Raw genomic sequence first — 22752 nt, forward strand, 5'->3', positions numbered from 1 at the left:
GTAACCAATTCTGGACAACGTAGAATTTTTACAGCTTGCTGAGTCTCGAACCCGCAATTAACAGCTTCTATCTAGCTGTTCATAAACACTCAGCCCTAACGCAGAAGGTGAAAAAGTTGAAAAATAATGCAAAATTTCAATTTAAAATCATTGCATAAAAGTAATATTTTAAATTAAGCAGATTGTACTTCCACAGGAAGATAATACATATAATCCACATTCGCTCCGTAACAATTAAAACGTTAAACATATTAACGAGTAAAAAATACATTGCAATACTAAGTAAGTACAGGCGGACAATTTACAATTGTCGTTATTTATGCTTAATGAAAGAACATTTCTCTTAAACTTGGAGTATCAGAACAAATTAAAAGGGACGAGTTCCTCTTTCAATTCAACAACGCATTGATATATCTTTTTTTATTCTACAGGATACAATTCTACGAGAGAATAAACGAGCTTCCCTGTAAATGCGAATGACCAACAAGTGACGTCGAATCTCCGTCCGTCGCTACGGGCCCATCGAGTTCAAAAACCGGCCCTTCCAGGACCGTACCTGGGCCTTCCGCAGGGCCTTGAAAAACGGCCGTGCTAACTCCATTAGCGGCAGCTGAACCTTCGAACACAGCAGTATGGCCACCATCAGCCGCGTCCCCCATCTGTCCATCATCAGCATAACTGAGAATTGTTTCCTCGACTATACCGTCGGTAGAGGATAATGGCCCGGTGATGGAGGTCTCGATGCCGTCAGTCCCGACAGACGTGGCGATGAGGGCACGCTTGTGCTTGCGCCAAGTGTGCGCCTTGAGGTTACCTTTGGTTTCTGAGGAGTAATCGCAATGGTAACAAACGAAGGGCTTCTCACCGGTGTGAATGCGAGCATGAACCATCAAAGTCTCTTTCCTCTTGAACATTTTAGAGCAATGTTCACACTTGTACTGTCGTTTGGTCTCGTGTACCATGTTTATGTGTTTCTTCAGGGCTATGGAACCACGCATGACTTTGTTACAAAGATGGCACGCAATCTGTAGCTTGCGATCTTCATGTTGCTTCTCATGGACATTTAGTTTCCATTTCTTTGCAAAGGTTTCTCCGCAATGACTGCAGATGAAAAGGCCTGCTGACTCGCCGGATTGGACGTCATGGACGCTGTATCTATGCCTCATCAAACTTTTGCTATTATTCATCTGTTTATTGCATAGCTGACATACGAGGTTGCGTTTGATACACTGACGGTCAGGACAAACGGGGTTGCTGGGGCCGATTGGAGTAGTTAGGTCTTCTGAAGAACACTCGCGCTTGCGACAGAACGAGCAACCTTTAGCAAGGAAAATACCAATGCATAATGGAAGCAATCGATCAGTTTCCATCTGTTCAACGATAATATGCATAATCATCTCTTCTTGATAGTTCCCATTCAAACTCGCATCTAAATCTGCAATGGTTCTTTTTGAAAGGTCTTCACTTACTCTTTTGAAACAGTGACGTGTTATTTCATCCTTCTTTTTATCCCACCCTGGCAAATCAGATGATAACTCTGTTCCTTGTAGGCCTTGAATCATAGCTGAAAATTGTTCAGAAGAATTATCATGAAAACCCAGCTTATTTCGATTATTTTCGAACTTCTCATTCCCAATAATGATCCGAAATTTATACAGAGATATGAGCCTAACATAGTAGGGAATATGCTTAGGATCCATTTGTGTGTAATTAATTATCTGCATGTCGCGCACTGTTAGAGTTTCGGCTTCTGGTACAACGGAATCGCTACCACCAACCTGAGTGTATGTCTCATCCAAACCCGAAACGCCGTTGAGCGTTTCAACGATGTAATTACCATAGCTTGAGGTCACACTTTCTTTGCGATACGTCGCTCCCTCCATCACGTCATTCATGAAATCAGTGAAAAACTTGGTTAGCTCATTCTGATCAAAGAGCTTCGTAAGAAGAAGTTCTGCGTTCCATAATGTAATAACATGTTGAGAAGTGCGCGCTACCTGCATGGTAGAGGAGCTGGGATCAAACAACTCCTCGAGTTTACAGAGAAAAGGCGTCAGTGTAGATTCTACAAGCTTTGCAACATTGGGTTTCATGCGGACTTCTTCCCCAGCTGAATTGATCATGAACCCTACAGGAACGGTAGCGTTGCCCACAGGTGCCATCGTCTTCTGGGGTTCCACTTTTCGTTTTCTGCGACGGTCGTCATAAGTTGAGGAGGATTCTTCCCTGCGTTGGGCAGTGGGAGCTGGCAATGATGGAGGTTTTAAATCTATTTCAATTGGTTCTGATTTAATATCAGGCATCCGAGGTTCTGGTGGTTGCACCTGAAAATTCAATGAATAGCTTGTTACAATAAAAAAACGTATAATAGACATAATATGAAACTAATTTGACTAAAAAGATTATTTGGTAAATAATTACAGCATTCAAAGACATGCCTCATAAATCATCGGTAATCAGATGATTTTGAATGAAAATCAACAGCAAAAGGAAGTAAATAAACACAAAACATAAACGTGGACCCAAGAATCAGACTACAGTAATCAGGGTTGGCAATGATTAAATCAAAATGATTAAATCATGTGATTAAATCACTTGATTTTTTTATAAAAAAATCATGATTTTTTTGATTTTTTCGATTTATTTGATTTTTTTGATTTTTTCATATATTTAAAAATTTTGAGTGGCAGTCTTTAATTTATTTTGAGGCATTGTTATGCATGGTTTAGTATAAATGTACTATGAATGATAAATTGGTATATAAACTTGTTGCCTTTAGTGTGTATTAGGTTCCAATAAATAAAATGTTTTTAGTACAGAGGCATCGAGAGTGCAATACATTGTACATAGCTAACAGCTTAGCTAATTCTTATAAGGCTATAAGTAGTCTAACTATTTGACTATTTGTTATATATTAACTACAATATACAATTTAAATGTTTTAGCTAGCTTATACAGGGTTGGGCAGAATTGATTGAACAGTTTTGAGGCAAAATAAAAGAGTAATGGAGGCATATAGAGAAGAAAGTTTATTTTCCTCATGATTAGCATAACATACCATTTAAAATACTTATGTTTTGAAAACAATATCAGGAAGATGGGGTTTGTTAGCTGCATCACACTGTTGGAGTCGTTCTCGGAAGTTTCCTACAGCACGTTCACATATATGGCGAGGTATGGCCATAACCTCTGCTGCAATAATCTGTTCCCTTAGCTGTGGTAGGGTGTGAGGGCAACTTCTGAACCCCTTTCTTTTAGATGTCCCCAAAGAAAGAAATCGCAAATGCTCAAATCAGATGACCTTGCAGGCCACTGTAAATCACCCCTCAGAGACACCAGATCTACGGGAAACATGTGTTTCAAAACATTGAGTGACATTCGAGCTGTGTGAGCTGTAGCCCCATCCTGCTGGAACCACACATCTCTCAATGCTTCATTAACCTTTTAGGCAATTAGAAAGATTTTCCACCCTAATACGAGTATTCTAATTAAAATATTCAATTTCAATCTTTAAATATGTGAATTTAAAACTAGAAACAAAACAATTACAATTATAAGACAATATATAAAATAATTAAATGCAGTGAATGGATATAAAATATTTGAATTGTGCACATGTTTATTTCAAACAGTGTTAGCTTTTCTCATGACTTCAGTCTCGTTTCAAGTCGCTTGAGGTTTGTTTGGTCATCATTCAGTTTATGTTTAGTATTGGTTTATTGGTCTGAATTAAATGGGAACAGTGCAGTCAGTCACTCAGTCACTATACTAGTCGGTGTGTATAGAGGGTAGAGTCTGGTAGATTTATAGGACATAAAACTAGTGGATCTATTAATAGTGCTGTGCACTGAGCTATCAGCTACCTATCTGTTATGTCACTCATCAATGTTTAGAAGATCTGCATTCCTGAAGTGTTTTTGTATATTGAAGCCAGTTAAATGGTCAATATTTAGCTCATTACCTTGCTCCATACAAACTTTACAAAGCTAATGAATAGACTTATCAATAATTGTTTACCCAAAAATCCCAAAGTAGTAAACACCACCTTGGCCTGTTGGCCATTATTGGAGGCAATAAGTGCCCATTTTAGCCATCCATTATGATCCATATACTGTTATTGTTAGTAGGCTAATTGCAACATAAAAAATAACACCTCAAAGAAGACAAAAAAGCTGAAAAAATCAAAAAAATCAAAAAAATCGCCAACCCTGACAGTAATATAAGGAGTCACAATTGAAACAAAACGTAGGGTAAACAATTAAGTGCACAAGAGGCCAGGGGCCATATTTTCAAAACTCGCTAAGTGAACGTAAGTACTAGCGCTCTGTTTTCTTGTCTGTGATTGGTGGATTTGGCTTGAAAGGCCGACAATGATTGGCTGATGAACTTACGATCTCGTAACTTTTTTTGAAAGTATAGGCCATGAAAACATTTACTCGACCCACCAGTAGTCTGGTGTTCATGTCAGCAGCGAGCCTCTCGGCAACAGCCGTCATTTCAAAGAGATGCAGAACCCGCAACACTTCACTTGTGTTGCACTGCAGCAAAATCTCGGCATTGCCTGCACATGCAAGGACAACATTTTATTCGTGTTACGTTGTAATGGCACAGATCCTTGATGATTAGTTGTAGTTTGAAAAGTGTTAGAATAATTTAGTCATCAATGAAGAAATTTTAGCCAAAATTTCTAAATTCACATTGTGAAATGAAAAAGAACTAATTGAAACGATTTTCAAACGTGCTTTGTTATGGATAAATTTCTTGCAGAGTTTTGTAGCCAAGTCTATTTTCGATGAGATTTTAACGTGTAACGGTACTAATAATCAAGGTGTTGACTAAATAAAGACATACCAGTATACATATAGGAAACGACTGACTCAACAGCATCATGCTGGAGCCTCTGAGGTAGAGTGAAGCGGGCAAACTGATGTAAACAATTGAGCTTCTTGCGTCGCATGTATAAGTTCTTGTAAAAATAGGGACTTGCAGCCACGAGGACCAAGCGATGAGCCTGTAAATATATAGAAAATATGGTCCAAATAAAATTATTCTAATCAAATGCTGAATTATATCTGAAACAAATGTAAATACGAGTAAGAAAACAATCTTTAACACAAGTAAAATTAAGACGGGAGCAGAGCAATGCGATTTCAATCATAATTCATTTAAAGTTCCAAAATCTTAAGCAAGAAAACAAAACATATCTTCAAGTCTGAGCAAAAAACTTCAAAACAAAAAGCATTAATTCAGGACGTTATTAGTTGGATTCCTCATAAATCAGTATTATTTCATGACTGTACTACTAGGAAAAAATTTTAATTTCCTGTCGTGAATCAGTCTTAAATACACCTTATGAAGCAATGGAAATATTTAACATAAACATTATAATTGGCAATAATAATGAGTAAAACTTAACTTAATGAAGGTGTATGTAGCGTGCACTTATGTTCAAATGTGAAGAAACTCACATAAACAATATATTCTTTGATAACCTAAATGAAGGTGTATGTACCGTAGCATGCACATATTTTCAAATGTGAAGAAACTCACATAAACAATATATTCTTTGCTAGGATCAACCAATGCAACATTGCAATCGACCCGCAGTTGCCGCATGTTCTCCATCGTGACCAGTAAACTTTCATCCTCGAACTGCCGGAATAGATATTCAGTTCTGCCATTCTCTGGATCTTCAGATTCCTCCAAGTCTCCGTCAACAGCACTTGAATCTGGATCTAATTCCACATAACCTTGATTTGAAGATCTTTTATTCAATCTGATTCTTTTTATTTTGAGTTTGGATGATGAACTTTCAGATATTTTACAAGATGCTTTTGATGTCCCATAAAAATCCACCGCGTCTTCATGTTTGTGCCCAAAATCCACTACCTGGAGGAACAGACTCATTGAAGAGAGGTAGTATGACGGTCATTGAATTTATATCAAATGAATATTACAGTCAAATTCTTTGTATATATATTAATTTGAATGTTATTTAAAAATGTTTTGCTGCAACACAGTAGCTTCTTAGAAGTGATGTTCATTCCTAGGGAAGTTCCACAGATATTTAATATGACAACTACCTACGCAATAAAAATGCTTTCATTTCACCAAAAAAAATATAATACTAAATGTTAAAGAGAGTCTGTGAGCCATCAAGCTGCTGCAAGCTAATGAACAGTGTAGTTATCATATTATAGTAAAGTTCAAATAAGCACAAGTGATACCAACCTTGACTTTATCCTTATCATCAATGGTAACAGTAACTTGGTCTAGCTGAATAGGTTTCTTACAGTCTCTGTCTCTATTAATTTTCTTGAGATCAATTATAGTGGCATTAGGAGCTATCTTATAAGTGGTTCCAGGAGGTGCAGGCATGGCTGAACTCCTTGCGTTTGTAAGGGACTCATTTTTTCTTTTCAATGAAATTCTGCCATTTGAACTACATAATGAAGAGAGATGATTTCTATCCTTAATAGAGGAGTTTACAGTTTTATTTAATAAAGATGGCAAAAATTTTGTTTCATTCCCACAATTTCTTGTACTTGGTAGGTGCTTCAAAGTTATTGGTAGAAGAGCATTGACGTCATCATGCACAAGTTGAATCTGATGAGAAGTTTCTGCAGGATTATTATTAGAACTCCTAGACATCAACACTATTTCTTTGTGATCCTGACTCCTAATTGGAGTAACACATTTAGAAATGTGCTTCAGATTTTTCCTAAACATTAATTTATTAGAAGAGTTCATTGAAGGACTATAAGTAGAATCACTGTCAGAGAGTCTCCCACATTCTTCCGAAGCTTCAAACATGTAAAGTTCGTCTTCCTGTGGCCAGGAAGCATCAGCAGAGATGGATGTTGTCTGACAGACATCATCAATAGAAGTGTGATTAGGTGACAGAAAATCATTTGTCAAAGCTTCAATTGTAATGGAGGGCAGTGCACAGGCATCTTCATTACATGTTCTTGCAGTAATTGATGGGACTGAAGAAGAGGTGCAGGGAACAGTGGCAGATACTTGAGTTACATTTAATTCAATGTCATCGTTGCTCACAATATTGCCATCACTTAGAAGGTAAGCAGCTTGCACATGAGATTTGTCCATTCTTGCTTGTGCAGTAGTATGGGTGCAGTTGGCTCTGAAAGAGAAAAATCTCATTAGGAACATACCGGTACATGATTAACATGTTGGTTTGCAATGAGAAAAATTGAGCAACCCAGATCAGGTAAGACAGATCAGGTGAGTGACAGAGAGCTCATTTTCTCTTTGACAAAAAGGTGAAGTCACAGATGGACAGACATATTGAGCACAATAGTAAATTTTTTCATAAAGAGAAAATGCGCTAAAAACCATGTTTCTTACCTAGTTTCTGAAAATATTAGGTACCTATTTTTATTCCTGATCATTTTCCAGAACTACATGTAATAAATGTGCAAAACAAAGTAGCTAAATTTATCATATATTTAAATGTATATATACAGTGACTACTATCCAAACATTTGGCATAGTAAAAATATAATGCAAATGAAATTATTCAAGAAGTCTTCATTATATGCCAGACCCAATTTGCTAGCCACCAACAAGCTCTCCTGCTATTATCAAAGATGCAAGCTTGTAGCTAATGTCAATGCCACTCAAGTCACTACAGCACTTATATGCATACTGTAATGTAACTCTTCAATAAAAATTATAAATTTCATAAGCAAAACTGAAACTCTATAATAAAAAGTGGTTTTATTGGCAACTAACAAGTTGAGTTAGGCATTGATCCATGATAAGAAATTGTGATGCATTGACTTTATCTACATTGTACATTCCATGCCTTGATTACAGCTTTCCCACTACAATTGGAGCTGATGGATGATGATTTGTCTCCTATCTAATTGTTAACAAAAGAGCATGAACAAGGCAGAAGATTAAACATTCATCAATAATATTTCACTATGGAACCCTAGAATTTTAGCATTAAGTAGAAAATTTCCAATCTTGAAATTTTTTGTGTAACATTTGTGATAAATAAAACTTGCCATAATGATTAATGAAGCATTGCGCTTACATGCTATTTATAAAAATTACTTAGAATAGCAACTCTTTTGCACATTGGGGATTTAGGCCCAAAATTTTTAAAATACTTTTGAAGAATTATGGCTTGAACTACCTTAGCAGCTTAGCCCTCTAGACCTTTTAGCATAGCATTGCATTGCTTAGTAATATTGGCATTGAAGTATAGGCCAAATTTGGCTAATAGCCAATTCTCATAATGTTCTAGACTTGTTTCTAAGACTATAGAAGATCTGAAAACTGGCTTCTTAACTGACTCCATCCAAGACTGATATTGAGGCTCAGACTCAGATCATCTACCAATTTTCAAGGTAGTAGACAGAGAGCCTGGAAGGCTAAAACTGGAAGGCACTTCTAGTTTACAAGTCATTGAAACTGTTTTCAATAATATTCAATGAAATTTAATAAGGATAAAGCCACACTCAGGATGATGTATGTTTTTGGTGAATTTTCCCGCACCTAATGACATTTTTTCAGCCATTGTTGCACGCAGTTGGCGCAAAATAATCCAACTTTTCTTTTCCCACAAGTGTTGGCGCAACTCCCGGCCATTGTAGTGCAGGAGTTCATGCAGATAGTTTGTCAAGGGACAAGAGACAGAAAAGTAATAATACTCATTACTCAATATGCGCATAATTATTCATCATTAATATATGATAATTCTTGACATGGAAATTTGGTGAAAATAAGAAATTTAGAGCTCTATTTGAAACAAATTTTCTCCTAATTATTATGGCAACAACTTTTGTTTATGTTCTGTAAGTATAATAGCAGCAGTTTACATTCCGTATCTGTTAAGTATACCAAAACAAAAAAATAGTGGCATAAAGTTCAACATTTTTCCTATCTTTGTAGCATAAAGCAAGTTTAGAAATCATACATTTACTACCGTCAAACGGGGTAATAAGGGACGGTTTTGAGCATTTTTTGTTAATAACTTCTTACCATGAAACATTTCAGAAATGAATTTGGGCTCATTTTAAAGGTCTTTGCGAGGGCTATCATATGGCATCTTCAAAAAATTCCATACGCTATTTGTAAGGTGCTAGAGGCAATATAAATGGCTCCTGAATTAATCTGGAAACGGGGTACGTAATAAGGGACACTTGAAATAAAACCTCATTTTAAAATGTTTGAAGCATGCAGAGTGTACTCGTCAATTACTAACAGTACTCCGAAGTCCTCTTCCTTTGTAGATTATGTAAATGTAGCATAAATGACATTTTCTGTGATCTTTACTTGGTTTTTCTTGATTGATATAATATTACCTTATCAATACATTACCGTATTATTAATGTGATGTTACTGTATCCAAGGACATGCCATTGAGCATTGACAACAGGGTTGGCAATGATTAAATCAAAATGGTTAAATCATGTGATTAAATCACTTGATTTTTTTATAAAAAAATCATGATTATTTTTATTTTTTTATTTTTTTTTTATTTTTTCATATATTTAAATATATTGAGTGGCAGTCTTTAATTTATATTGAGGTATTTTTATTCATGGTTTAGTATAAATGTACTATAAATGACAAATTGGTATATAAACTTGTTGCCTTTAGTGTGTATTAGGTTCCAATAAATTGAATGTTTTTGGTACAGAGGCATCAAGTGTGCAATACATTGTATGTAGCAGCTTAGCTAATTCTTATGAGCCTATAAGTAGTCTTTAACTATTTGACTATTTGTTATATATTGATTACTATATACAATTTAAATGTGTTAGCTAGCTTATACAGGGTGGGGGTGTAATGGAGGTACATAAAGAAGAAGGTTTATTTTCCTCAAGATTAGCATAACATACCATTTAAAATACTTATGTTTTGCAAACAATATCAGGAAAATGGGGTTTGTTAGCTGCATCACACTGTCGGAGTCGTTCTCGGAAGTTTCCTACAGCACATTCACACATATGGCGAGGTATGGCCATAACCTCTGCTGCAATAATCCATCCCCTTAGCTGTGGTATAGGGTGTGAGGGCAACTTCTGAACTTCACTTTTGGATGTCCCCAAAGAAAGAAATCGCAAATGCTCAAATCAAGTGACCTCACAGGCCAGTGTAAATCACCCCTCAGAGACACCTCACACCAGACCTCTGGGAAACGTGTGTTTCAAAACATTGAGTGACATTCGGCCTGTGTGAGCTGTAGCCCCATCCTGCTGGAACCACACGTCTTCCAATGCTTCATTTTCAACAATGTTTTCCATCATGGGCCGCAAGAAATTTTGCAACATTGCAGCATAGCGATCGGAATTCACTATCATGGTTACTCCCTCCTCTGAGAACGACTCCAACAGTGTGTTGCAGCTAAATGAGCTAATAGCCCCCATCTTCCAGATATTGTTTTCAAAACATAAGTATTCTAAATGGTACCATAAAATGGGGTAACTTTAACCGGCGGGGTAACTTTGACCACTTTTCGTTTTTTTAACAAAAACCTCCAAAACTCAAAAACGATTTGACATGGAAAAATTTTGTCAATGGCCATCAAAGGCCTAAAACTGAGGCTACGTAACACAATAGAAAGATTTAAAAAGTTTGCATATCTAATAGGTTAAAAAAGTGATGGGGTAACATTGACCGGCTTGGAAATTAAGTTAAAATTACCATAGGTACCTATATAACATATTTTATGTTTGATACACCTATTAATGTTTTTTCCTTTATGTTTCAGACTCTACAGAGTCTTATATATGGTCATTTTAACTTAATTTCCAAACCGGTCAATGTTACCCCATCACGGCTGCCAATAGATTGTCACATTTCGCCCATTTGGGGGCGGCGCCCCCCATTTGCAAACTAAGACACTTTCCTAAAATTTGTCTTTTGCATATGTAACTAGAAGAGTTCTACTACAATGCACCACAACCTGGAGTTATTTGCAGTTATTTTACCAAAAAATAAAATTGATTTTACCACCCGGTCAAAGAAACCCCAGGAGCTGGGGTAACAAAGACCATCACTTTTTTTGAAATTACATAAAACTATGAGAGGCAGGAGCCAGAAATTTATGGTGAGTAAAGCTAGAGTATAGACCTGTATTTTGCATGTTTAAATTTAAGTTTAACTTATCTAGTAAAAAAATGGCATCATTTTGAATAAAAAAAGTGGTCAAAGTTACCCCATTTTACGGTAGCTTGGAACGATCTGTGTGTGTCCAATTCAAGTTGTGACAGAATTAGTTTTCATGTGTCTAAATCCATTTCTCAACTTAATCATCTATTAATTTATTTACGACTTGAAATCAGCGAATACAAGAATACCTAAAGGATTTCTAATATATTCACAGACGTATTTAAAAGTCTCAAACCATAATATTCTTCCTATACAAACAGTTATTCACTATTTGGTAGAGCAAGGTCAACTGTCAGTCTGTCAAATTTGACACATTTTACGATGATCTCACTGGGTAGCTTGCATTGTCTCTCTTTGGATCTCAATATTTTCCCGCTAGATGGCAAAGACCTAGTGTTTTGGCAGTAGTTTGACACGCAAATGTATGACGTCACCATTTCAACCATCAACGAACGCAAGGAACTAAAACAAAGCTTAATATAAAGGAAAAACTAGAGAGGTGATGGAATTTCCCACGATGTCAGAATATACCGCGTTTACCCTACATAAGAAATTGGATTAAATATCAAGTAAATGAGGAAATCAAAAATGAACTGATTCTAAAAAATCTGTGATTTGTCACTATGCGCCTTGGTTAGCCAAGGCTCCAGTCCACACTCAGGATAATGCAGGTTTTCGGGGAATTTTCCCACGCATATTGAGTTTTTTTAACCAAATGGTTGGCGCAGCTCGCACAGTCATCTAAATATTTTTTTCTTCGCGCAGGCGTTTGCGCAGATTCCGGTCATCCATCACACCCCGCGCAGAAGTCGGCGCATAATAAAGTTTGTCAAGGAACAAACAAAAAACTTATAATATCCTATATGCGTTTAATTATCCATCAACAATATATGATTTTCCTTTATCTGGAAATTTTCCTAAATAAAAATATAGAAATTCATTTTAGAAGAAATTTTCTACAAATTCCTTATGGCAACGTCCGACCATCGTTTGTTTACCTTTTGTATCTAGGCAATCAGTTACTCCGACTGGACGTGACTGAAGTGGTAAAGAATCAAGTCCTCACAAATTGAACCTATGACGAATGAAGTAATCAAGTACCAGATATTAGTGTTAGATGGCAGGTTTAGCTTATTCTATATATACTAATAGTGTGCCAATAGATTAGAGGTTCTACAGTTATTGAAAGGAGTCAGAGATAATTTCATTCTAATTGATGGGAAAATAGTTTGTGTGCAAAATCTTTTGTAAATAAAATATTTCTTGACACACCATCCTCAGAAATTTCCAATGGAATGGTATGGCAACATCGTCTTTATAGACTTTTACGTAACACTGATACATCACCATGTGTCATGTGATGTGTCCTCTTGATTGATTGAAGCCATTCATATTATACAAATGCTTGTTGTTCATCTTAATCGTCTATATAATTTAATAAGTAACCTCCAAAGTTGCAAAAATCAAGAACTGATAACTTAAAAAAAAGTGCGGTGCCTGTATTTTTGTTTTCAATGGGTTTGCACCGCACAAACCCATTTCTCCAGCCTGGAGGATGTCCGGAATGTAACGTATTCCTGACATTGACCTTCAGGTTTGTACTATTTGCCAAAGTCAGTCCTTTGTTAGAAGGAACCAATCTCAAGCCATGTGGATTGTTGCCTTCTACTATACTATTCAGTTTTGTAATTAATTTCCAACCGAATTGTGATCTATGAAAAATGAATAAATATTCATATCATTGCCGACTCTTAGAAACTGAGTTAACACATTACAAATCTAGTCAATGTGATGCAGATATTCGTTCGTGTGTGATAACGTTGCCGCGCATTCATCTTTAAACAACTTTAGGAGCACGGCAACTGCGAATCTGTAGGCAACTGCGGAAAAAGAGACATGAGAGTGAAGAATGTGAACTGGAATATCAGGAAGCATGGCTGAAGTATGAAGAACAACAGAGAAGAACAAAAGTGATCATTAGAAAGCACATTGTGGAGTATGAGCGAAATAGGATGAATGAATTTATTTTGAATGGACAGAGAGGTGAACGGGAATGGTATGCATTCCTAAGAGGTGACAATAGGGAAAAAGGTCTAAGAGTGGATGGGCTGAACATAGGAGGAGTGTATGTGACTGAGAGAACAAGAATGGCTGAAGCTGTGAAAGAGTTTTGGGAAGACATAGGTGGAGTGAATGAGGAATTTATGCCAGATGAAAATGTCATATCTCTAGAACATAAAGATCTGAGTGGTATAGATGGGGAAATTACAAATGTGGAAGTGAAGCGGGTGGTGGAGCGACTGAAGAATAATAAGGCAACTGGAATGGATGAGATACCATACGAGATGTACAAGTATGGAGGTGTGAGTGCAATTGGTAGACTGACTGACCTATTCAATGTTGTTTGGATGAATGAATGTGTACCTGAGGCATGGAATGAAAGCCAGGTTACCTAGCTGCACAAGGGAGGTCACAAGAGCAAAAAGGAACTGAAAAACTACAGGCCAATTGCTCTTGCTGACACCTGTAGCAAGATTTTCTGTGCAGTTTTGAATGAGCGAATGCAAATATGTATGGAGCGTGAAAGAGTACTTGGTAGGGAAACTGTGGAACATCTGATGATGGAGTGTGATGCATATGAGCAGGAGAGACTGGAAATGATGAGAGTGATACTGGATGAGAGGAATGAGGGTGATGGTGTGATGTATGAGCGAACAGGAGATGAATGGATTGCAATGATTGTGGGACTGTCAACGGGGGTAACTGCTGCTATGATTGAGAGTGGAAAGCGATTTTTGGACTTTTGGAGAGTGCTTGGAGGGTGAGGGAGAGGAGGAGGTTGGCTAGAGTGGAGGCTGGGGCCTGGGAGGTCGTAAGAAAAAAGCAATAATAATAATAAAATTGGAATAACCAAACCATAATAATATCGCAAATAGTCACTCAGGGCCTACAAGGCCCATAGCTAATATAATTATCAAATACACAGTGCAATAATTGACAAATAGCAATAATAAACCAATGAATTTCCCCTTGAACTTCTATTCCCCTTGATTACTTCTCAATCTTAACACAAACTTTCACACCTCTTCTAGCCTCTTCTCTTTAATGTTGCTTCCACCTGGCTTGGTCTCCCTTCCTTCTTCTTACTAACAAATGAAAATGTGATGCATGGCTGATGGCCGCTGCAAAGGCCTGACCCTGAAATTCTTTCTCTCAGAGTCACCACGCCTCAAATCCAAATCCAAATCCACGCCCACGGCGCAGGCTGGTGCACAGTGCACATTTTTACCAGGATATTAAGGCGCACGGCGCAAATTGATGCAATGATAATAAAAATTCCCGCACACCTGGCACATCTTCCTGACCATGGGCTCCGCTCCACTGCTCCAGTTAACAAAAAAATCAATTAACAACAAATAATTTTGATTATATTTACCTTGCTCAGCAAAAAAATTTCAATTGACAAAAAAATTAACAAAAATACTATATCAATTTATATAAAGATTTTTATGTTTTTTCTTTCTGACCAACTTGTACAAGACTACAAGTTGTAGGCTGACTTGTAGGCTTGTACCTAGCTATTTGTAACTTCAATTGTTCAAAGTTCAACTGTTACTCAAATTATATCATTATATGATTTAAGGTGAAAAACCTATACTCAAACTTGAAAAATGCTATAGAGTAAAAAATATCAGAAGTTAAATTTGCATATTTTATACTATATAAAAATTGTGTTCGGATAAATAAATTTGCACCATTATAATTGAGCCGCAAACAATTCAAATCAGCCGAAAATTCAAAAGTAAACAAAGTCTGTGACACATATAAACTCTGAAAATTCATTTGGTTCATCTATAAGCCCAAATTAACTGTTTCATATTATTTATTACCAAAGTGGAGATGAAGATAATTATAAATTTTTCGAATAAACTTTAGACTGACCTTCATTCACGTCATGGGACAATGACGATATATTATAGTGTCAGATCATAAATCTTGCGAGAAAATTTCGCAGCATCAATAAGACGCCATTTCACCTCTGTGCTCTATACGTATGGTCACGTCTTTATTCCACAGTAACATAATTGTATATTATAATATGTAATAACTCTGCAGTAGAAACTCTTTTTACTATTGGAAGTTAGGCCATTTAATTTATTTAAACTGAGGAATGTATGACGCAATTTTCTATTATAAGAAAATGGCTTGAATTACCTGTATCTCAACATATGAGTGATGTGGTTAAGTGTTTCCTCTGTATTAGTTTCTGAAGAAGGAGATAATAATACTTGACCTTTGCATCATTTATAATTTTTCCATATTTTGATAAGTGTTTCTCAGGTGGAACATAAAGCCAAAATTCAACCAGCATTTTTCAGACATCTGTGCGGCCGGTCTCTCGGCCAGCTTTTAAAACGGTATCAGCAATCGAGTAACATTTATCTAATAATCAATGATATTATAAGAATATTCTGATCATCTTCGGACGCGCGATTTTTTCCTTCTGTGACATCATAAATAAGCTATGCGACTATACGTCGAAGTTCGCAGTTAATATAACATAACATAATATAACATAACATAACATAATATAACATAACATAGTGATGTCGGCGCTAAAGAGTAGGCCTGATGTGGCCTGTGGCCGATTCTTGAAGTTTTCGTGCCTTTTTTACAGAAGATCTAAATCTTGTCATTTGACCGGATCTTCTCAAAACTGACGATAGTTTGAAATAGCTATCTATACTAGACTTCCACCGGGTTCCGAATCCGAAGTACAGAATATATTTCGGTAACATTTATGAAAGAAAGTTCAAAATTGGGAATTACCACATTCAAATGCGACCGGAATGTGTTTGGTAGTCATATTGATATGTTCATTTGTCACTGAACCCGACCGCAGTTGGTCGAGAAAACCTCCAACGGGTGAGAGTGTAGCCGGCCGGTACTGTAAAGTTATTATTCCTGTACGCACGGACTACTTCACTTGCAGCAAGTTGCTATTATTTATCGGAGCGCCATCCTTGTTATTTAAGTCGTGAAAGTTAGCCGTTTAAATCATTCAAGTTAGGCCGCTGAAGCATCACTCATGAACGAAGTTTGAGTTATATATCCGCAATATCGCACAAATTGCAAAATTCATACTGGTCGTGAAAGAACTGTTATATCAACAATTCGAACACAAATCTCAACGAATGTCCGCGAAAACACTAATCAGAAAAAAGAATCAACATCAGCAACGTTCGACTTACAAAGTTCAAATATTTAAGCTGAAGTACAAGGATTGCAAATAATTAATTTGACATGCGCGTGGAGATTCGAACGGCGAACCAAGCGTATACTTCGAATAACAACAGCGAAGAGATAGATGAAAATCCAGTAACATTCAGTAGTTCCGGAAATTTATTTGATGCAATTAACATGAAAAAATACTTACATTCCATACTTAATTGAAAAATTAGGTTACAAATTCATACAAAGGCCACGATTCAACAACCCATTGCAGGTCGAATAATTTGAAACTAAATAAGGTTCTCAATTCGACTGAGAACCTATCTTGAGAGCCAGTGCTTATGCCTAGATGCAGGGAGTTGTTTTACTTTGCAGCCAACCAAGCTACGGTATGCGACGGATTGGCTAGGCTATGGCATGGCTTCATGGACTGTGAAAATTGCGTTCACTGGACTATAAATTGACTTGAATCCATCAATTATGATATTTTCTACACCTACTTAATGCAAGAGTGGCATCAATTTAGACTCAATCTTACGAATTATCTGCTATTTATAAGCTTTGATGGCAAATGTTTTCAATTATCATCTCACGAAAAAACTCGCTGTCATAATAAGTTTGCTGAAAAAACACAGTCAGGGCCTCCATGAATCTGAAAAGTGTATAAAAAAGTAAAAAGAACAATTTAAGACCATAAAGTAATTCCATCAGAATCAAACCGTCAATTTAAAATATTTGTATTTTCTCAGATGATTGAATCCACGTATTCATAATGCCTACTGTGCCGCTTAAGGAGACGTTCGATTTGAGGACATTGGTCAGTGGGGGAAAAATTAATGTTCATATACCAACCTAAATTCAATTGCAATCGCCATGTACAGTTGTTTAATTTGCAAAACTGCCCATTTAAATCTTTTATGATACTTGCAATCATGTCACAATATAACTCAAGATGGATACTTTCAAGTTGTTAATAAGGGAAAGAGAGAGCAAATACAATACATTGTTCGACAGTATCCCATGGGAAGGCACATATTTGTAACGTATATTACGTACATATTGTAACGCATATGCCGTATTTTAGAAATTCTGGGGCATTCGTAAAAGAACATCGACTTATGAAAAGATGGATTTCTGAATCCAATATGCTTTTTCGCACAAAATTGTGTGAAATATTTTTAAAAGTAGAAATGTAAACCTTTACAAGCGTTGGTAAATCCATCGAATCACGCAGCAGGTTGCGCAAATCAGGGGCGGATGAGCGGAACAGAGCGGCGTTTGTGTTCATCAAAGTCGCGTTGATCGATTAGACTTCCTAATTCCGGCGTCTTCCAAGCCACGATTTTGCTGAAATTTTCCTTAGCTCCTGATTATATCAAGTTCTGAACCGGTCGCTTTCCTAAGTTCCACTGGAATTGGACTCTTCTAGTTCATATGGATTTTAAATTTCCATCGTAACCTCTTGTAATAAAAAATTTGAATTAAAGGAATTGCGTAAGTGCGAATAATTCAAGTTTTTTGCAACCCGTTTTTTAATGAGATTTAGCTATGTGCACGATAAATAGATGAGAAACTGCGTGCGTGCAAAGGAAAATTAATGTAACATTGTCAGCAAAGTTTCTATCCCAGTTTGTTAAATCCACAAACATCCTACAGCCACAGTGACGCTTCTCTGAACTCATGAGCATCGCAGCGACTCTCAAAGATTACCATTTGTGTGAAGTATTATTGCTGAAAAAATATTATTTCTAAATAATATTCTTACTGAAAAACATCTACAAGAGTTCAAATGCATGAGTAATTATTTTGTTTAAATGCAAACTTGAGGTTTGATTGGCACTCGATTAGAATTCACAGGCTGTTTATAAGCTCACTAACATTTCTGAAGTAAAGAAGAATATATGGTTATTCTTATTGTAAATGATAGAGTCAATTTAATAAATTCATATTTATATAATTATAAATTAAAAATGAATAATTTATACACCAATGGAAACAAAAAGATTCAAAGTTATTTTAAAAATATTTCTAAATATTCAACATTCCCCCTTGTGCTGCACGGCAAACATCTAAGCAGCAGCCAAACTCGTCTCACACACGAGACAGCATATCTTCTGTTACTGGGTGCGCCGTAGCAGTGATACGGTTCTTCAGATCAACCAGAGTTGCTAGTAGAGGTGGGACATAAACAGAGTTGCTGGTAGAGGCGGGACGTAAACAGAGTTGCTGGTAGAGGCGGGACGTAAACAGAGTTGCTGGTAGAGGCGGAGAGTTGCTGGTAGAGGTGGGACGTAAACAGAGTTGCAGGTAGAGGCGGGACGTAAATAGCTTCCTTGACGTAACCCCATAAGAAATAGTCACATGGGGTGAGATCAGGTGATCTCGGTGGCGCTCAGGAAGTGACTGATTCAAAAAGTTTCAGACATCAAGATGCCAATGGCCAATGGGGGCGGATAATTCCACTCTTGAATAGGTTAAAAATACTTTGTATCTCTCTCTTTCCATTGGTGTATAATTTATTTATTTTGAATTCATGCGTAAGTAAATAAGAATTAAATGAATTGGGTCCATCATTTAGATTTTAGAATAACCCTGTATATTTCGCGAGCGTTCTATACTGTGTAGATAAATAACCCTGACGAAAAATTTCATGATGACTTATGATGAAGAAGGCTGTAATGTTCTCGTACGTCGTACGTCTCACTGTCGACCTGTACGTACAAATTATGACACATCTACGAATAGTTGCTCAGAGGACTCGATAGTTAAATCAGAAAATATATATTTTATATGTTTTTTTCTCGAGTCGCTTCATTGTTAACGTATTAACCAAATCTTGGATCGCATTCCCACCCACAAGTTTTTCTTGAACATTCCATGCTCAGGGAAATGGGTGTGTCTGGATGACCCACTTAGATGAGTCAACCGCGTCCAATTAGCGATGCACTTTTTTTACCAAGTTGCCCCATTTTTGGGTCATACTGACTAATAATAAGGCCGTTTAAATTTCAGGCATGACTCACCTGTAGCGCTTCCGTAATATGGATACTTACGTAGGGAGAATCTGGACGTAAAAGCGACTTGAACGATTTTCGAAATGGATTATTGATGACGAGGCTTGATGATCCTCATTGTTCTCATTAACGACCATAATTTGAATCTAATAGTAAATATTCAATTTATTTTAAATCATAACTCAAAATGTAGAGAATAGATATGAGATCAATATGTGATTCTTTAATTATATAGGCTGGTAATTCTGGTGGCTGGCAGCGTCATGTCGCACACACCGGCCAATATTTCAGAGCAGCGAATTTCGCACACACTTCACTCTGGGCGATTTTGACTTTACTCAACTCTTGACATTTGCCAGCATAAAGCAAGCAGCATATAGCAAGGCCGCGTACCTCATCCGGACGATCAGAGATAGTCCCAGTTCCCGCATTATTCTTCGCAGTGAAATATAACCGCCCCAACCAACAGCAGTCTGCATGTCGCCGACCTGTAGCAACGAGCACGTCACTTATACTTCGGCCATTGTAATAATTGTGATATCATTTTAATCATCGTGATATCATTCTAACATCAGACTGCGAATATTTAAAACTGCCAAGCGCAAGAAGTTTATCTGGAGTCAAGTTTTAGTCCTACTCGGCGAGTCCTATCAAGTTTCGTAGCAGCGCAGTGAAAGAAACAATAACATAAGGTAAACCCACGCATCAAGCTTCTCAGGTGAGACTACTGCAAATCCACTGCGCTCGTCGCTAATTATCATGACAAATTTTCATAACTGAAATTTCAACAAATTCAATTTTTCTTTCAATCAGAAATGAACCGCATGCTAATATGATCCGACAGAAGTGACGTCAAAAGGGAATTAAAACATACTTCGCTGGTAACTATAAAATATTGTATTGCTTAACTATGAGCTAGAACAATAGAGGAGGATGACTAAGTCTACAAAAGACAGATAAATCATTTTACAGATAAATCATTTCACAATGTGTGTTCGATCGTTCAATTAAGTGTGAGATCGAACTCTATAAAACTCTTGATGTAATCTCCACTTCCCTCATACTCCCTCGGACGCGCGTACGAGAGTTGCAAGATAAACGAACATAATACATTAACGCGATAAAATTAAATATCTTCTTGAGAGATCAACCTATCTTTAAATCAAAGTTGAAAATATGCAAAATTCCTCGTTTCGTTGAATAAAACCGAATTACGAACATTAGTCCATATGGACGTAAAAATATTCGCGGTCAAGGAAAATTGAAAAAAAAATGAACGTCTTTGCGACACAAAGTGACACATTGACATGAACTAACAATTATGAAGCGTGATCATTGGATAAATAACTTGGCGATTCTGTTTCATTGGCAATCATTGGAAGGAGAAGTATCTTCACACTTCATGCATATATGCGTTCGGGGAAGAGAATGCTTTAGTATTTCAATTGGAAGCAGCAATTGAATAACGCTGGTTTGTTCACCGACATTAACGTTGTGTCAGTAAAGTGTTCTTGTGAAGTATTCTTAGGAATTGTTCTTGTGAAGTGTTCTAGCGAAGTGCTCTTGTGAAGTGTTACATGTCGGCAGCAAACACGCGAGTCTGACATGTCGGAGTCAACGGGGCAGCAATATAAAATTTATCAAACGTATGCCTATCAATTGTTGAATATATATCTATTCAACATCTAAGAAACTATGTAAAGAGCCCGACAATGGGCGCTGAAAATTATATCGGCATGGGAAACAAACGAAATTTTTTAAAAACAATTCTATTTACATTTATTGACTGTATCCCTCGTGTAGCTTCCACCGAAGAAACCTCAAAAGACACACATGTTTTGATATCATAAAATACGTTTAAAAGACCATGTCACTTATAAACATTATTCGGCAATGTATAGTGAACAATGTTTGCCAGAAAATAATCTAAATATGTGTAGACTGTGATCGTTGTTTGCACTTAATCCGACAAGGAAGACTGGGGAATTTCACATCAATAATAAATCACTGCAAAAGCTAAAAACAATCAAGCACGAACGACGCAATACATCATCTACGTCTAGCGTTATTAAAGGCACTCGATAATCACCAACCACGATCAGCCATCGAACAATTAATTACACCATTAACCACAATCACCAGCACCACACCTCATGGCCATGAACATGATCGCGCATCACAACATCGAAGGTTGCTACGCTACAACTACAACAAGCAAGGACCACTTCTGTTCCTCCACCACGATGGTAGAAGTACCATTGCGTTAATTCCTCCTACCACGATGGTAGAAGTACCATTGCGTTAGTTCCTCCTACCACGATGGCCCTCTGTAAAGTATACCATCTTAAATGGTGCATACACATCCATACCCATTGCCTAGAATATTAACACAGAAAATATCTACACAATCCATCAATACATTATTTAAAATGCGGGCAAATTATGATCGTAAAATTGTCTATCTACCAACGAAGGTATTCAGAATAAAGTTATCACTACTATAGTAATGTAACTAGACATTTAATTGTAATGCAAAAGTGTACATGATAGTTGAAGCTCCAGAGATGTGTATTTAAAGAAGTGATGTGAGGGAGTAAATGGGATGAAATTGATTAAAAAAGTTTGAAAATTTTTCATTTCATGAGTCGGGAAGGAGAAAACTTTGATTTGGTGGAAGTGCCGTCAAAAAATGGTCAACTTTCTACAATGAATGTTTCTTAAACGTCTACATTTTGCCAGCACCCCAATATTTTGTTCGCTTTAACTCCCTAGCGCGGTTAAGAGAACATCATATTATCAATTGCAAGAAGCAGTACGTCTAAACTCTAAAGGAACTCCCTACCGAGTGATCAACAGAACGTTGATAAGACAATGCCTGACGAATTAATTTCCATTCAAGTGAGAGAAACAAACAATAAAAATAAGGTGACGAACATACGATCATCCTAGAGTGAATGAAAGTAATATTTCACACCAATGAACATCTTTACAATAATGTTCGGCCAACTAACATGTTCAGCCATCACAATTTATCTACATTTGAACAGAGTGCAGCAAACAATGATATAGTCTAACACTGCAGTTATACAGGGTCCAGTTCTAACGCACATGCCTTGCACTGGTCAATACTGACGACATTAAGATGATGACCAGCAAAGCATGACCGCCAATAACGAAAATGGACTTGGATTCTGGACGAGACGGGAAAAAGTATCAAATTCAGAAGGGCAAGCATGAGGAAGTTACAAAAATTTTGTGAATATGAATTTTTTGATGAATTACAATCAAGGGAAATAACCCAAATTTAGTAATGAAATTAAAAGGATATTTTATGAACAATTAGAGGAGACTACCTACCACA

General features: G+C 36.8%; 1 protein-coding gene across 1 annotated transcript; it reads right to left on the reverse strand.

The window, feature by feature from the left end:
• Positions 1-146: 146 nt before the first annotated feature.
• On the reverse strand, positions 147-15187 carry LOC108664371. Its single transcript, XM_018150951.2, has 6 exons — positions 15088-15187; positions 6232-7141; positions 5551-5889; positions 4852-5011; positions 4446-4561; positions 147-2324 (listed from the first exon to the last, which is right to left on the reverse strand). The coding sequence occupies exons 2-6, from the start codon at positions 7105-7107 to the stop codon at positions 441-443; spliced, it is 3375 nt and encodes a 1124-aa protein (XP_018006440.1). The 5' UTR covers positions 7108-7141; positions 15088-15187; the 3' UTR covers positions 147-440.
• Positions 15188-22752: the final 7565 nt, after the last annotated feature.

Source organism: Hyalella azteca, unplaced genomic scaffold (genome assembly GCF_000764305.2).
Source record: "Hyalella azteca isolate HAZT.00-mixed unplaced genomic scaffold, Hazt_2.0.2 contig12079, whole genome shotgun sequence".
Classification (NCBI taxonomy): domain Eukaryota; kingdom Metazoa; phylum Arthropoda; class Malacostraca; order Amphipoda; family Hyalellidae; genus Hyalella; species Hyalella azteca.